Source organism: Manihot esculenta, chromosome 14 (genome assembly GCF_001659605.2).
Source record: "Manihot esculenta cultivar AM560-2 chromosome 14, M.esculenta_v8, whole genome shotgun sequence".
In the NCBI taxonomy this organism is placed as follows: Eukaryota; Viridiplantae; Streptophyta; class Magnoliopsida; order Malpighiales; family Euphorbiaceae; genus Manihot; species Manihot esculenta.
The window spans coordinates 2,786,488-2,804,450 of NC_035174.2; the positions used below are offsets into that span (position 1 = coordinate 2,786,488).

Consider the following 17,963-nt stretch of genomic DNA (forward strand, 5'->3'; position numbering starts at 1 on the left):
TTTTCAACGAGATAGTTTATTTTTTATGATTCAATTTTAATTTTAAAAAATAAATTATATTAATAAATTAATATATAAAAATATTAATAAAATATTTAATAATTATTTTTTCTTAAAAAAAATAATTTTACTTAAATTTTATTAAGTATACTAAATATATAGAAAATATTATTTTCTGTACAAGGAAACTTGAAAGAAAGAAATAACTAATCCGAAAAGTGGGGAGTGGAAAAAGGCAGTTCACAATTCACATGATGATTAATAAGTGTGATCGAGACTGGGCGGGTGATGGCCTATAATCAAGTGCACGAGGCAGACTTGGATTGCCTATAGAATAATCAAAAAGACCCAGCTCGCTTCAGCTCCGTTCTTTCAGTCTCCGCATCTTCTGGCTCTTTCTCTGTCACTGATGCATATATAGAAAGCGGACGAGCTACATCGATCACCCTCACTCAAGATCCCAGTAACTGTAGCAATGGCGTTCTCTTCTTGTTTCAGAGTAGAAAACGTCTTACCTCGCGCCATCTCTCAGTTTAAGCATTCCAATGTTAATGGAAATGGAAGCATCTTTTCGCCACCAATCTCATCACTTGCTTTGCTTTCCTCTTCTCCTCTCGTCTCTCCAAAATTTCATCTTGTGAAAACTTCTGCCTCTCACTCTCTCTCCATCAAAGCTTCATCTTCTTCCTCTTCCACCGCCATTGCTGAACCTGAAGGAATCAAGGTTTCTCTCTCTCTCTCTCTCTCTCTCTCTCACTCGCTCGCTCGCTCTCTAACAGTTTGGAATTTGATTATTGCGTTCTGCAGATTAATACAGTGCCAACGAAGCCGATCGAGGGCCAGAAGACAGGAACTAGTGGTCTTCGAAAGAAGGTACCTGTCACTCTATATTGTTTCTTCGGTATACTTGTTTTCCATGTGGTTCGATTGTGGATAATTTGCCTGTTTGTTGCTCTGAAAGTAAAGAAAAGTCAATTAGGCTTATGCCATTTGTCGTTTTCATTAATTTGGTTTCAAGTTTGATAGCTTCATCGTCGGTTTGCTCTTGTTCATTTCATTCTGGATCACTTTTTATCGTTTTTTAGGTTAAAGTTTTCATGCAAGAAAATTATCTGGCGAATTGGATCCAGGTATGGTTCTTTTACACGTTTTTGCGGCACAGAATTTGTCTTAGCATTTACGATTTGGGTGGTTTTGCTGAATTTGGATTTTGAATGCACAGGCATTGTTTAATTCATTATCACCAGAAGATTACAAGAATGGTTTGTTGGTCTTAGGAGGGGATGGTCGTTACTTCAACAAAGAAGCTTCACAGGTCCCTTTTTTTTCACTTATCAACTTGACATGATTTATTTTACCTTATCTGTAATTGGATATATGATTCCTCTATATGGCACTGCTGAAGTTGGATTTGGATTATAGATAATCATTAAAATTGCAGCAGGGAATGGTGTTGGTAAAGTCCTGGTTGGCAAGTGAGTATTTTTACCGTCTTTTGTTCTCATGTGAATTTTTTTGAATAATTTTAAGCTTCCTTTTCTTGTTGGTCTAATTGTTATAGTATCAGATTCTAGGCACAACTTTTGGTCTTCTTATCTACTGGTTGAATTTACATGATACTGGTTGAAGTCAATTCTACACACACTAACACACATATATATGCGTGTCTATATATATACACGGGCACTTCCCTTTATATTAATATTCCACCATTGTAGGGAAGGTATTATGTCTACCCCAGCTGTTTCTGCAGTGATCCGAAAGAGGAAGGTAAACACATGCTTCTCATCTAACTGCTACTAAATTTTCTCTTTCTTTGCTTGTTACTTAAGCAAATATTTTGACAGGCGAATGGTGGATTTATCATGAGTGCAAGCCATAATCCTGGGGGCCCTGACTACGATTGGGGTATCAAGGTGAATTACTAGTGACTTGCTTGCATCCATTAATTTTCATGAATACTTAGTGTAACGAACATCTATGAGATTCTCCTTCATGAGATGTAGCTGCAGTTTCAGATTGACTTTAAACCAACTGACAACTGCAGCCAAGACCTTTTGCATTGTTTTCTAAATGCATGAGAGTATGGAATTTAAAATTGTTATGGGAAGATATTCATGATGCAGTAAAATTACCTGCTAGTCTTTACTATCATGGTCCTAGTAGTTGTCAATCTGCATTATTTGTGTGCGCCACTTGACAATTCTGATTATACTGACTTTTTTGCTTTGCTGTTTATTGAAACCTTCTTGAACATTTTTTTGGAAGAAGGGTATGCACATGTATTTATCAAGTTCTGATTTATTTATATATAAAATTACATGGTTCCTTGCATGATCCAACAACTCTGTGTGTAGTTCACATGTTGTTTATATAGCTCAAGCACACAAATATCAAGTATGAATTATTATTATTTTTAATTTATGATAATGAGCAAAAGTATTACATTATATATGAAATACTTAGACAAATTTGACCAACTTAAGTTATGGAGTGATGTTCTAGATAAACAAAGTAGTACGTCTTGGTTTTTGAAATGTAAATTATATATAAAGAAACGTTATGGGTTTGTGTCAAAATTTGTTTAACCTACAATTTGACATGTCTGAGTGGTTATATATAAATGTAGGAATCTCTGAACTTTCAAACCATTGATGTAAACTTCATGTTTCTGTTGATTTTCCAGTTCAATTACAACAGCGGGCAACCTGCTCCTGAATCTATCACCGATAAGATTTATGGAAATACCCTTTCTGTAAGTTTCTTGTTTATTTCTGTTAGTATCTTATTTATCTTTCTTAAGTATGGCCATATGCTTCCTGCCTTCATGTCATTTTTGAAGAGAAAAATGAGGATATTAGGTTCTAAACTACATTTTTCTAGTTCACTGTTCTCCTAAGTCCTAATATACTTTACGTTGTATATGTAAATTGCATGTTCTTGATGAAATTTAGTTTACTTGTTGCTCTTCAGATGCAATTCTATGCTCTTTTTGTTTGTGGGTGTGAACAAGGGGATAAAAAATATAGAATAAAAGTTCAAATATGCGCCTAAACTTTTTGGGATGTTCAATTATGCCCAGAATGACCTTTTGAGTCCAATCACCAAAATGACCTTTGAGTCCAATCAATCTACACATTTCTGATGTTGAGGCCCAATTTTTGGAAAAAACCTGGAGAAAAATTTTAAAGTTTTTACTGATAAATGTTTTTTATATTTTAGCTATAAAGTTAAAATAAAAATAAATTGAAAAAATAAAACTAAAAAACAAGAACCCTAAGCAGATTAAGACTGAAATCCTCAGCTCCATCATTTTAGTTGCTCAATTTAAATAGAATCCACTGCTTGACCTTTAGCTTGAGCTTTCAATACGAGCAATTGTGGCTGGAGGAGGAGGTATTATGGTGGTGGCTGTTGTGGTCAAATTGATCATCTAGGTTGGGTATAGGACTTTTATAAAGATAAGGAGAAGAAGGAGTTACAATAGCAGTATTGTTGGTTTGAGTTCTGGGTTAAATTTGTTTTTTATTCTCCATTTTTTGAAGTTTTTTTTTTTTAAAGTTTTGGTTAAAAATAGTAAATAATTTTAATATTTGAAAAGAATTGGATCTATTTTGAGCTTAAACACCAAGGTGTTGACTGATGAGTGATGAACTAAAAAGGACCATTTTGAGCTTAACTGAACATCCCCAAAAATTATAGGTGCAGTTTGAATTTTATCCAAAAATTATTGCACCATACTGTTGATCAGAAATTAATTCCAGCCTCTTCATTCTTGAGTGGGGCAGAAGCAGCGGCTGCATTGATTATTTTTTGGTTTAGTAAATTTTCTATTTAAAATAGTAAATAATTTTTAACATTGTGAAAATTGGTCCTAGTTGAACACAAACTGAAAGGTGTGGATATATTGTGCCAAAAAGGTCATTTTGGTTTAATTCAAAATTCCCAAATATACATGACAACAACAACTTTATTTCAAAGAATTATGGCACCACATATTCAAGGGTGCTCCTTAACGTATAAAATTTGAGCTAACTGCCCATGTGCTAGGTTGGCTCTTATGGCCAATTAAACTCTAAATTATTTTCTCACTGAGATTTTAGATCTTGCTATTTGGAGAATCATATGAATTAGCACTACTATGCAGGTTGCTCATTTTTAATCAAGTCCTTATTTTGCTTATATTTATATTTCGTTTATTAATATTTTAATTTCATGATCTGAGAGTTCATCTTTACTTTTCTAAAAAATATGATATGCCATTCCTATTTTGTGAACTAAGCTCTGTGTTTTGAACTACCCTAAGCATTATCAGCCATCAGCCATTGATCTTCCATTTGTTGAAGATCTTTTCCTGGGAATTATTGTGCAGATCTCTCAGATTAAAATAGCGGACATTCCTGACATTGATCTTTCTCGTCTTGGAGTTACAAAATATGGTAACTTCATTGTGGAAGTAGTGGACCCCGTTTCTGACTACCTAGAGCTAATGGAGGTCAGAACCGAATTTTTCCTGTCCTTGCATACCAATTCATGTGGTTGATTTTGAATAATTGTGTGAGATTCTTTGCAGCACGTATTTGATTTTGAGCTCATCAGAAGTCTTCTGTCACGGCCAGATTTCAGGTATATAAAAATTGAATGGAATTGTAGTTTCTGTTGTAAATCAAGTCAATAGGACTGCCATGAACGATTTGCACTTTATATTTGTATCTATATCACTTGGCAATTCTTATCTGTGGTCATATTTACGGTTGTACAAATTCTTCCTATTCTAATTAACTAATTGCCTAAATGTTTAGATTGACAATTGCATTTTCCATTACAATTATATGTGATTTTTGCTCTTTTCCATTCTGATTCGTGCCCCCCTCCCCCTCCCCCCCCCAAAAAAAAAAACCTTTTCTCTGTACAAAATTATGCCTTTTGTTATACCTGAGATACAAATTGCAATCATGGTTAAAGCTATCATTAAAGAAACATATTTGGTTTTAAAATGTGTTGTACTGGGCGTTATCTTTTAGGTTTATTTTTGATGCCATGCATGCTGTCACTGGTGCTTATGCAAAGCCCATCTTTGTGGACAAGCTGGGAGCCAGTCTGGTAAATTCTGCACACGCAATATTTGGAAAAATAGTTTTCAGCTGTCTTTGAGTTTTTACTAGGAATGCTAGATTTTTCGTATAGGATTCAATTGCAAATGGAGTGCCACTGGAGGATTTTGGGCATGGTCATCCAGATCCTAATCTTACGTAAGTAAATAATGGCTAATAAAGTGGAAGTGATTTGAAGTAATTTTAAAGGATACTGACTTTGTCCTGTATTATAAACCAGATATGCCAAGGATTTGGTGAACATTATGTATAGTAAGAATGGGCCTGATTTTGGAGCTGCAAGTGATGGTAAGTTAGATGACTCCATTTCCTTGTTTTACTCAGATTCACTTGCATTTTATGCTGTATTCAGTAATTTCCTTGATGTTCCTAGTTGTTTTTTTTTTTTTTAATTTTTGGTTATTATTTTTTATGGTAATAACCAGAAGGGGGTAAAATGAGTAAAAGTTCCAGTTATAACTATTAAGGTTTCTATAAATACATTTGTATGATCAACAAAATAAATTTTAGTTGCAAATAAGCTTTGGGAATTCCTGTATTTTTTTTTCCATGGAGAGCAATCTGAATGCAAGGGGTATTGGTTTACTCGGACTGTGCCATTTGACTGCATGATTGGAGGGCATGGTAGTATTGTAGAATATTTGACTCATTGAAGCTATTAATCCAGTGGAGGAAGTTGAAAATTAGAGGAGAAAGATTGTTGAAATGCATTATATGAAGATGAGTTTTAAGGAAATGGGCCGAGCCTAACTCACTGCCAGAATCTAGTTGAAGGGGGAAAGATTGCTCAAGACCAAGGGGCACATTACTTCCCAATCCGATATAGGAATTTAACACCTCCCTCATGCCCAAGATCACCTGGAATGTGAAATATTTATGGAAGGTCTAATTTTGGATGGAGAGACTAATAGTAATACCATAGTAATACCATCTTAAGAAAATGGATTGGGCCTAACTCACTCTCAAAAACTAGCTTAGGAGTGGAGCTGTGCTAGGCCTTACAAGGGCATATTATCCCTATCCCAAATCAAAATAGGAATTTAACAATGAGGAGCTAATTTCTAATGAATAGATCTATAATTTTTGAGAGACTCAGTAGTTGAGGATTATAGGTTGCTAAAAGGTCCAATTAGACACACTTCAAGCTGGCTATGTAATACTGATATCAAGAGAAACATATAATAATATGGATGTCATATAAATTGTAATTACCATCCAATAAATTTTTTTCCTGTCATGTATTCAAATCTGGTTTACATATGAGTTCATCATTTGCATGCTTGTTTGCTAATGAACAAGTTAATCTGAGAATCAGTTCTTTAGGTTATGTTTCTTCACAAGTTATGCAACAAGAATATCGATTGAGTTTCAAATTAGGTGAAGGTGTTAAGCTTTGGTCTCATCATCTTATACATATATAGATGAAATTACAAGGGGAAAAGTAGTAAAAAAGAATAAAACAAGTCTAGCATGACAAAATGGGGGAGGAGTTTTGGAGCATCTGAACTGCATTGGTTATTTGAAGGACTTGAAAGGCCGACTTTGATTGACTTGGGAAGCAAACAATTTGATTTTGCTTTTTATTATGCTTGGTTTCCATCAAACTTTTTAAGGTCTAGCTTGATGAGGGTTGTTGAACTGATGTCAAATTTTGTCCTCTCATGAGTTGCCTGTAGGATAGGATTTTTGATGTTGATCATGAGAATGGTTTGCTTGCTTAGATGATGTAAATTTTGGAAGCAACATATATGCTCATGAGTTTATTTTGGTGTTGGATGCTTTGTTAAGAGTGCTCATTTGATAAGGTTGAGATGGATGGGAGGGGATGAAAGTTGAAATTTTAGGTTGTCTTATGCTACAAAGTCCTATTTATTATCTTTTTCTTTTGAATGTACAAATTTATTTCTGTTTATCATTCATTCTTGTCAGATTTTATATAGGAGTGAGCTAATATAAATATGTTTACGTTGGCTTTTGGTTTAATTTTCTTTTTCTTTTTCATAATTTAGGAGATGGTGACAGGAACATGATTTTAGGTAGAGGGTTTTTTGTTACTCCTTCAGACTCTGTTGCAATCATTGCTGCCAATTCACAAGGAGCCATTCCTTACTTCAAGAATGGCCCTAAGGTAGGAAACATCCAGCTTTCTGTCCATTATTTATTTTCGAAGGATAGGAAATGACTTATGTTACAATTTTCAGGGGTTAGCACGGTCCATGCCAACAAGTGGTGCGCTGGATCGTGTGGCTGAAAAATTGAATCTTCCTTTTTTCGAGGTAAGCACTTCAAACAAAAAAAGTGGTTTTGTGAAAGGAAAAGCTTATGATTCAGTTTACAGCTGTGGAGATGTTTGAATCCTATTAAATGCTCTTCTTTCTTGGTTTTAGGTCCCCACTGGTTGGAAATTTTTTGGCAATCTTATGGATGATGGAAAGTTGTCAATTTGTGGGGAAGAGAGTTTTGGAACTGGTTCTGATCACATTCGTGAGAAGGATGGGATATGGTAACTGACTATGACATGTATTATCAGACAAAATCACCCTCATATACTGACACTAGGGCTCCTTACTTCTACCTATATTTTATTGTTTGTTAACTCGGTAGAATTTCCTTCTTAAGGCTGTCTGCGCAACTCTGGTATCTACCCAAGCATCTTAAATTTGTTATGCATGCACAAAAATGTTTATGCAGTCTGAGAGCATACCTCGTAAATTATGATTAAAACTTGGCTATCAACATGAGAATGAGAATCCCACCTGCAAGTCTTATCCCACGTCCCAGAACTCTGGGTTGGCTATATTTATGGTATGTGATTTTGTCAACGTCCATGGTTAATTTTTTGGGCGGTTTTCACCGTTGATTAATTGTTGCAAAATTTATGGGCCTCTTAAGAGTGATACAGGCTGCCAATTTATATGCCATGAACTTAGTCTTAGGACCAACCAGAAGGGTGTGAAGCCTACAATACATTATGTGGATGGAGGTAGACAGTCCTCTATGCTTGGGGAACTGTTCCAACTGATGTAGTCGTGTATTCCAAAGGTCCTATTGCATCTGTAATAGGAAAAAACATCACCTACCTAGCTAATTTTATTCCTAGTAGTTGGTCGACCTTATAGTGAAAGTACAAATCACAAAGCTCTGTTTGTTTTGATTGCATGATTGACATTTTTACAAGAATCTATTCGGATGAATTTGCATTTATAATGAATGAGGAATTGAATATGTTTCAAGTGAAAAATATTAAAAACACCAATTATGTTAATTTCAAATACCTGTTTATTTGATTCTATTCTGTCCAAATGGACCCTAACCTAGAAATAGCACATTTATGGTTTCCATGTTGGATTATCAAAAACCTTACTGGAACCATGTTGTGTTCTAGCATATCAGCAATGCTTGGTTAGCATTAATGTCAGTTGTGTTCCCTCAAGTTCTATCATACTTCAGTTTTGTCTACTACCATGCTCATGGTAGAAGTGATTGGTATTCATCTGTAAAGGCAATTGTTATCATTTACATGGCTCCTTTTCCTCTTATATTTTCAAATCCCAAAAGAATAACTGAAACTCGAATGGCAGGGCTGTGTTAGCTTGGCTTTCAATTATTGCACACAGAAACAAGGACAAGAAACCAGGGGAAAAGTTAGTATCTGTTGCTGATGTTGTGAAAGAGCACTGGGCAACTTTTGGGAGAAATTTCTTTTCTAGATATGATTATGAAGTAAGATAACTGTGGTTTAGTAGTTTGCACAATGTTGTAATTACTGGTGCAGTTATATTTTGGACTTAACATCCCTAGAGTAAGTAGGATTGTTTTGGGAGAGAGTAGATGCAACTCCTTTATACATCCAAGTTATTTTTCAGGAATGTGAGTCTGAAGGAGCAAATAAGATGATAGAGTACTTGAGAGATTCGATCTCTAAAAGCAAACAAGGAGATAAACATGGTAAGCTTGTAATATAAGTTCTTCTCATTTAATCTCATTTCCACTCTGGACTCGTTTGACTATCATAAAATTGGAGGGTGCAGGTAGTTATGTCCTTCAGTATGCCGATGACTTCAAGTACACGGATCCTGTAAGTTAAAATGCAATGCAAGTTTATTATCTTGCTATATTTCCTAGAGGCAATTGTAATTTTGAAACTATTCGTGTTGTGCTTGACTTGTCTTTCTATGCAATTCTTCAGGTGGATGGAAGTGTGGTAACAAAGCAAGGGGTTCGATTTGTTTTTACTGATGGATCAAGGATAATATTTCGGTTATCTGTATGTGCCACTTATCCTTGATCTTTTAGCTTTGAAACTTTAAGTGGCACAGTTTTTTTTATCTAACTGAAATTTCCACATGTTACAGGGAACTGGATCTGCAGGTGCAACTGTTAGAATGTACATTGAACAGTTTGAACCAGATGCCTCTAAACATGAGATGGATGCCCAAACAGCCTTGAAACCATTAATAGGTGAGTTTGGAATTTATTTCTGCAAGAAACATGTTATTTCTTTGAACTTTGAATTGCATAAGATTGAAGCTTACTTTTTTAACGGAAATGTATTTGTGATATATATGCTTTGATTCAGATCTGGCATTCTCCTTGTCAAAATTGAAGGACTTCACAGGTAGGGAGCAGCCTACAGTTATCACATAAAGCATCCTTGAATTTTCAGTATGATGAATCAAGTGGCATATTGGAATTTCATCTTCGTTTTTTTTTTTTTGTTTAAGTTGCCGTTCAATCTTGGCGGTTCTGTAGCTATCTAGTGCAATGATATAATAAGTTGCTCTATGTAAAGTAAATAAAAAAAAAACATGCAAGTGGAAATAAAATCTGTCATTTTATTCGTGCCTTTTAATCTCTACTTGATTTAGCATTTTGACGAATGGATAGCAGTGTAAATACTCGGGTATTAATTATGATCAAGGTGAGTAACCTTTCAAGTCATCCAATGTGATTAGAAGATGCCTACTCAAAGGCTGAAAGATATTCCCGTTCAACTTCTATTTTATCAGTTATATTTTTAGTTTTTCACTATTCACGTTTCAGTGCTGGAATTTGAGCTTCAGGTTTAAGAATTCAGCGAGTAAATTATCAATATGGAAAAAAGAAAAAGGGAACTAGTGGAAAATAGCATTAAAATCCGAAGACTCTGCCTTTTTTCATTCAACTTTAATTTATTTCATCTTTATTGGTTGAAATGACTGATAGGAGCAGTGTGACAGTACATGATTAAAAGCCAATGGAAAGAGAACAGCAGTTGTTGCCTTGAATGATAGTACCAAGTTGGAACTTAGTTTGATGAAATAGTATACGCATTTAGTGTGTTGTGCGTACACAAGTAACAAGACGGATACACTGGTGTTGGGTGCCCACCTAGTGAGCATTGGCTAACCTTTCCTATGAGAATCAAAGTAGCTAGAATCAGGGTTGATCCTATTGGTTTTTGGCCTAAGTTGATAAGATCTCCCATGATATCAGAAAACATCCAATGAGCTATCTCGACCACCTTTTGTGGGAGCTGAGTGTACAACTAGGACAAAAGCATGACCACCTTATAAGCTGAAGTGGGAGAAATATTGTGCTTAGGATTCATACTAGTCTTGTTTCAAATGCGAGCCAACACTTGCTCAGCAACCCCAATTTGATATAATGGAGCGGCGAGCACTCAAACATAAAGAGACACTGTTTTTGTCCTCTGAAGCTTTGCATGTACTAGTACTAAGTCACCTCTCAGAAACTTTTATACCTTCATCTCAGGATGTGACATTCTCTAACTACATTTTCTATTGTCACCCAGAAAAAAAAAAACAAGGGGACCCTAGAATTGTGCTTTTTTCAGCGTGTATTGAAGGTTTTCTTTCTCCTTATATACAACACATTAGTGCTAAACCTCTTGAAATAGGCATGGGCAGTTGGTGAACAATAATAGAATAAAGGCATTTGGCCACAACTCACAAGTGATGTTTAAACATTGGATTGCATAGTGGCCTAACCACAAAACTTGAGTCTCACTTTACTTTTAGCTGCCACTGAAATGGGCACACAAGTTGATTGAGAAACTGGACAAAGGGTTGAATAGTGTTTCCTTTGGCAAAGAGAACATAAGTTTTAATATACACTGAAATGGAGAGCTGCCTTTTTCTTCAAAAGTCCAAAACCAATATCAATCCGGATTGTCTCTGCTCCCCATTTGTAATGTGATTTTAAGTCCTCCACCAGACCCACCAACAAATAATTGTAGAGACAAGTATGAGGATGGAACTGTGTTTGTCCTAATTGATACAAACACTTCACCAATAGTTGTGAATAGATCCAACCTTGTTGGGTCTATCAGTTTCATGGGATTTGCTCTTGAAGAGAACTCAAATTTGCCCCACCTGTTATCTGCATGATATTGTGACAACTCCACCATCATGTTAGTTGCCTCTACTCATGGACCTTCATGTTCCCCTTCTCCTTTTCCACATCTACTGTCCTCTGTCCTCTATCGAAACGTTTCATTTCTCCTTTGCCAACTTTCTACTATACTACTTCAGTCCATCTCAATACTCCCCAAATATTCCTCAATTTTATTATGCTGGAGCTATTTTCAACTATTCACCGAGTCATTTTGTTAAGATTAGGAAAGTAAACATATTGGTTTGATTAGATTTTTTTCCTCCCTAAAAAAAAATTGTGCTACATTTCAATTTAGATTTCTAATAATTTTATAGGAAATATTTAACTGCTTAGCTTTAAGAAGTGGCGATATTGAGCCGGTTGTTAGTTTTTTTCTTAAAATATTTCAAAAGTTATTAAAAAAAATAAAGATTGTTAGGATATAAAATTCTGATCTCTTAAATTATAAAATAGACATGCAATTACTAAATTATTCTTTTCGTTCCATTTTAAGCATTACTTAAAAAAATTTTCCACTTTATTCACTATTTAGAATATTAAAAAGTTTTTTTTTTTAAAAGTGGGGATTGGAAATTAAAGGAATAAAACTGAGATCTCTTATATTTACTCAGATACACTTACTATCATATTAAACCTGTGAGTACTAAAAAGTTTTTTTTTAACTAGCTTTACCATTTTCTATTATTATTTCCGATTCATATATCTCTTATTAGCATTTACTTTCTCTATTCATTTTTATTAAGGTTTATGCAGAATGATTAAAAAGGTAACAAAAATCTCTTAAGTTTATGCAGGATGATTAAAAAAAGTAACAAAAATCTCTTAAGTTATAACAAAATACTCATTAATTTGAATAAATTATTTTTATCTTATCAATTACTACAATCTGAATGATTCTCCTTCTATTAATATAATACTATAAAAGTGAGATGTTACGAGAGGGAGAAAGGAAAAGATAAAATAAGTTTAAAAAAATGACAGAAATAAAATAAGGTAAAATTGGAAAAAACAATTAACTAATACTCTTTAATTTTCTCAAAACAATAGATAATTTTGGATAAAATAACCTGTAAAAAGAGGTAGTATCTGTTATTAGAAAATTGGAAAATAATATGTCAATAGTACAAGGATACTTTAGTTAATTACTTTTTCTTTTAATATAGTTGCCCCTACAGTCGACCTTTTCAAGACAAAGTGTATCGCTTATCCTTTGTTTCTTTTGTACAACCAAAATGAGGAAATCTTGGAGAATCTGCTCTTCTTTTGTAACCATCTTGGTGCTGCCTGATTTGGCTCTTCTTTGGTATTTAATCCCAACACTAAAGGCGGCTACGTCCTGTAAAAAGTAGTTGGTGGTTTTGAACAAAAGCCGAGTCATCCGGGTCTTCAAGGACTCAGTCTAGCAAGTGTTTTGTGTTGGCAAATTTGGAACAATGCTATCTTTAAATCTGCAGTGCCAGATCCTATCCTTGTAGCTCTTCTGCAATAACGTTCTCTGCCAGCTCCCCAAGCATCTTCTACGTCTACTCCCCTCCCAGCACACAAGTTCTTCTTCTATTGGATTTGGAATTACAATAACACTCAGTTGGCTATCTTCTTCATCGCATTTTGGCTTCTTTTCATTCTCTCTCCCCTTTGGCAGTGGTAGGGGCTATGTGCGTTGCACTCTGTGCAGCTGGCTGATTTGATTTCTAACCTTCAAGTCTCCTCTCCTTGAGACTTGGAACCTATTGTTCATGACATTAGAACATATTTATCAAGTTTGTTCTCTCATTGTGGTGGTTCATGTTAATAGATTAGCTGACCATTGTGCAAATTTGGTTGCCCGCAATTCTAGATTGGGGCTCATTAGCTCGGGGTTTGCTCATTTGGAGAATTTGTTAGTTAGGGATAATTTATAATTCTTTTGTGTTGAATGATATCTGAAAAGACAGCGAATTGTTTGTACAGGTATGATCACTCAAATCTACAGCTTCCTAAAATCACAGTAGCAGATTATGCATTGCTCACGATCTTGCCCATGAATCTTGCGTGATATCGGCTCTTTCCTAGTAATATATTTTTCTTCTATAAAAAAGTTACACCTTAAAAAGCATTTAAAATGGGATGGACAGGATACTGACATGATGTAAATACGACCGTCAAATATTTTAATTAATGTTTTTTCCTGAAAATAAATATATATATGTTAAAAATATACTTTTGTTAATTTAGTTTTTTATAATTAAAATATCATATGTAATTTAATTAATTTTTTATTAATATATTTAAAATTATCATTCTTATCATTATTATTTTAAAAAAATTCATTAGTTAATTTTTTTTATTTTAAAAAATAAATTAAAATATTTATATAGTTTTAAAAAATTTATTATTTGTTTTTTTATTAATTTTATCTATTAAAACTAATACTTATATTTTTTTTAAATTTAATAGGTACAATATCAGCGAATGTAACAGTAAAATTTATTATAACAATTAACATAGAATTTTACAAATAATATTTTTTCTTTTAATATTTATATATATATAATTGTAAAAAATTATTATCTGTTTATTATTATTGATATTATTACTATTTTATTGTTTTGCATCCCATGATTTAGATAGAGTACAAGTCTACTTAAAATCTAATGAAAGGGATGGCCCGTGAAGAGACAACTCTTACTCAGAATTAATAGTTTATTACAATTTTTTTTTATCAAATTAAAAAAATTTTAAATTTGCCCTCGTGATTAACAGGATAATAAATAAATTTGAGAAATCTTAAATTTTATTTTTAAATTAAATTAAAAATATTCAAGAATTTTCTTTCTAAATATACGATAATTAATTATTTATATGTTTGATTTTTTTAATGTAACGTTTACTTATATTGTTGTATTATGAGAAGATAAATAATTTATTGGTAGACATAATTGGGATAATAATTAATAAATGTCAAAACTTAATGATTAAAATGGAGCAAGTAACAACCCATCTTCTCTTTTTGCTGCACTGTTGCTTACTCATCACTCAGTACTAAGTCTGTTGAAAAGAGTCTCTTAATTATTTTCAGTCTCCCACTTCTTTCAAATGCTTAATGGAGGATCTTTTAAGATGTGTGATTTTTTTAATATATTATATATTTAAAATTAAATTTATGAATAGTTAAATATTTTTTAATTTATTTTCAATAATATTGGATTTTTTTTTTCAAAAAAAAAATCACCTTTCAGTTTCAATATGGAATGGGGTAATGCATGATGCTTTAACATGCAACTTTATAAGTCAACCGAAAATAAATAAATATTCTCTTATTAATTATTTTTTTTTCAGTTTTATAGTTTAAACAGTAGTTGTGATCGTACCTTAGTGCTCCTACGCGCACTTTCATTCTCATTTCCCACTACTATAGTACTGAATAGACTATCTCATCAACAAGTGTTTCTGTTTGATAGTTACCACGATCTTCTGTCTCCTTCACAGTTTCTGCTTCTTCTTCTTCTTATTTCTTTTTCTTATTTTCTAAAAAAAAATTGTCTCTTTTCAATATACATAATATACTGAATTAGAGAGAAAAAAAAAAAAAAAAAACACTTTACTTGGGAGTCAAACATCCTTCCACTTAAAGGGTTTTGCTCGTGAAAATTAAGGATTTCAATATGATTTCCATGGTATTTTGGCCCAAGTAAAAAGAGCTAGGATCAAGCATGCTCCAAACTAACTAAATATTTAATTTAATTTAATTTAATTATTATACAGAAGTAGCAATTAGACAAGAACACATGTGAATTTGGGACCCAGCAACTGCAACATAGATTTAACTTGCAAAGTCAAATCTTAGAGAACTCTTTTGAAATTCGAAGATTACGTATCTATATCTTGCTTTTATTTACAGTATACTAATTAGTCATTCATCCTCCAATTCAAAGTTGTAAACTTTTTTTTCTTCTCCTGTTTTAAGTTGAATTCCAATTTGGAGTTATTCATTCTACTTTGCTGCTTATTCATTCTAAAATATCTGTTGATCTACCATCTAATATGTTTTTTTTTAAACCATTCAAACGCAGACATGAGTGGAACACTTGATAGAATTAAATATTCATAACTGATGTATGCTAATCTCAACTTGAACAGATAGACTCGCCAAACCATTTGTAACAGTATTGGCTTCTCTAGAACAGTGCCTAAACTTGAGCTGCCACGATCTCTACATCAAATCCTTGCATTGAGTTACGTACACAGCTTCAGTCCCCCAGTTAGGATCTAGACTGAAACTTTAGAATTCTACGTTTCAATACCCAAGATTGCCATATTATATTCACTAACTATAATTATATCAAATCTGCATTTAGTGTCTGCATAAGTGAAACCTGAAAAAGATTATTCTTTTTTGTTTTTCCACTTGTTTTAAATTAAAATATAAAGAGTTAGATTTTGATGGGCAGCCACGTAATATATACAATACAGATACAGTCTCTTGCAAGTTGCAACATTAGTTTTTGTCCCTTCTCTTGTATGACATGGCGGAGCTTCTTATGGCAAGTGGTACAGTGTTTGTTTGTATCTATGTAAAGGACTGCTTCAACTTCACATATCCTAAAAAATTAAATTAAAGGAGAATTCTTCCACAAAACATGCAATAATTATCAAGTAATATGTTAAGGTATAAGTTGATTACGAGACTTATTCCATCAAATTTAATTAAAAAGAAAGAAAAAAAAACAAAGAACACATGGAAGAAAGAGAGAGAGAGAGGAAAAGAATGATGAATTGGGTTTGTCATTTTCAAATGAAATGAAAATCTCCATTAATTGGACCCACTAGGAAATGATGTTAGAAAATGGGGGCAAAAAAAGCAAAGCAAATATTGGTGGAGTGAGTACTTGGAGAAGATAGAAGTGTAAATGTTGGGCTTAACATTCTATTTATGGGTATAGTGAACAAATAAGATGTTCAATCAAATTTGGGGAGGGACCTGTGTTGGAGTAACATCATAGGGTTTCGTTCTATGTGAATGAATGACGTTTTGTCCAACCCACCACCATTGCTTTGCTAGTTGCCTCATCAATCACTTCCACCCTAATTGCCACCTACAATCCACCAATTCATCTATTCACTTTCTTCTTGCAAGTTTCACATAATTACGGAATTTCCCATTGTTTTAATCCTCATTTTTGGGAAACTCCTTCTGCCCTAACACCATCACACATAAATTTTTTTGTCATACCCCATTGCTTAAGATTGAGATTTTCAAGTTTTATCTTTTGGTTTTTTGCTGTCTATTATATCCAATTTCTCAATTGGAATAGAAGAACTTTAACGACAACCAACTCTATAGAGAAATTGAAATGTTTAAATATTAAAATGGTCTTTAACATTGTGAAATTTAAATTGAAATCAAAAGTAAAAAATAAATTCTATATAAAGTGCATGAAATCCACAAAATTAAAGGAACACATGCTACAAAAGGAAAAAACTTTCATAATTTAAGTGGAAAATTAAATGCAAAATTTTATTTAGTTCTAATTATCATTTTCTTGGGTCAAAATTCACTTTCCTTTGGAGGCCCTTTTGAACGTAAGTGTTTGAAAAATTCATCTAATAATGGACCTATATTATATAATTTAATATTTTTATATTTAAATCAGATTTTGACCATGTGTATTTGAAAGTATAAGTTTATGCTCGGTAGTTAAATTGAAAGAGATTATGCTATTAATTTTAATTTTTAATCTTATTTCGATAAATAAATGATTATCACATTTTCTAAATGATTTATAATTAATAAAGAGATAGTTGTTGCACACCTAAGCTAAGGGTGCGTTTGATTATATATAAGAAAAAGGGAATGAAAGTGAAATTTTAATAATTAAGAAATTTATTAAGGATGTTTGGTAAAGCATTTCTGAATGGAGGGCACGGCTGGAACTACGAGAGATAATTAGAGGGGCCATAAATATGTCTCTTATAATTTCGCTAAAATTTTATTTATATTTGGAGTATATATTCAATTAATTATATATTTATTTAATAAAAATATATAAATATTTGTGGTAATTCATATTTATATTTAAATTTTTAAATTTTGAATGATAAAATTAAATATTTTAATTTATCATAATTATATAATTAAAATGACTAAATTAAATTTTTAAAAAATTAATACTAAATTACACTAGTCTTTGAAATTTTATATTATTAATAAAATATATAATTTTTTAATTTAAATTTTATATTAAAATTAAATATATCTTATATTTATTATATATAATATCAAATATATTATAAATATTTATTACAGAAAATTTTATATTATATAAAATATTATATATAAAAAATATATATTAAAATATTTCATTGAGGATTTATATTAAATATTATATATTATGTGTATATTTTTTATATTTGAAAATTTTTAATTCTTATTAATAATATTTTAAATAAAATAAAATATTATATGTTTTAAAT

General features: G+C 32.3%; 1 protein-coding gene across 1 annotated transcript; it reads left to right on the forward strand.

Moving 5' to 3' along the window:
- The first annotated feature begins 293 nt into the window (after positions 1–293).
- On the forward strand, positions 294–9,960 carry LOC110600404 (phosphoglucomutase, chloroplastic). The gene is made up of 22 exons (XM_021737252.2): positions 294–724; positions 808–873; positions 1,086–1,130; positions 1,223–1,315; positions 1,423–1,475; positions 1,719–1,770; positions 1,848–1,916; positions 2,687–2,755; positions 4,373–4,495; positions 4,574–4,626; positions 5,025–5,103; positions 5,188–5,252; positions 5,335–5,402; positions 7,124–7,242; positions 7,316–7,390; positions 7,502–7,617; positions 8,696–8,837; positions 8,981–9,062; positions 9,146–9,192; positions 9,304–9,381; positions 9,470–9,575; positions 9,694–9,960. Exons 1-22 carry the CDS (start codon positions 476–478, stop codon positions 9,759–9,761), a joined length of 1,917 nt encoding a protein of 638 aa, XP_021592944.1. The 5' UTR covers positions 294–475; the 3' UTR covers positions 9,762–9,960.
- The last annotated feature ends 8,003 nt before the right edge of the window (positions 9,961–17,963 follow it).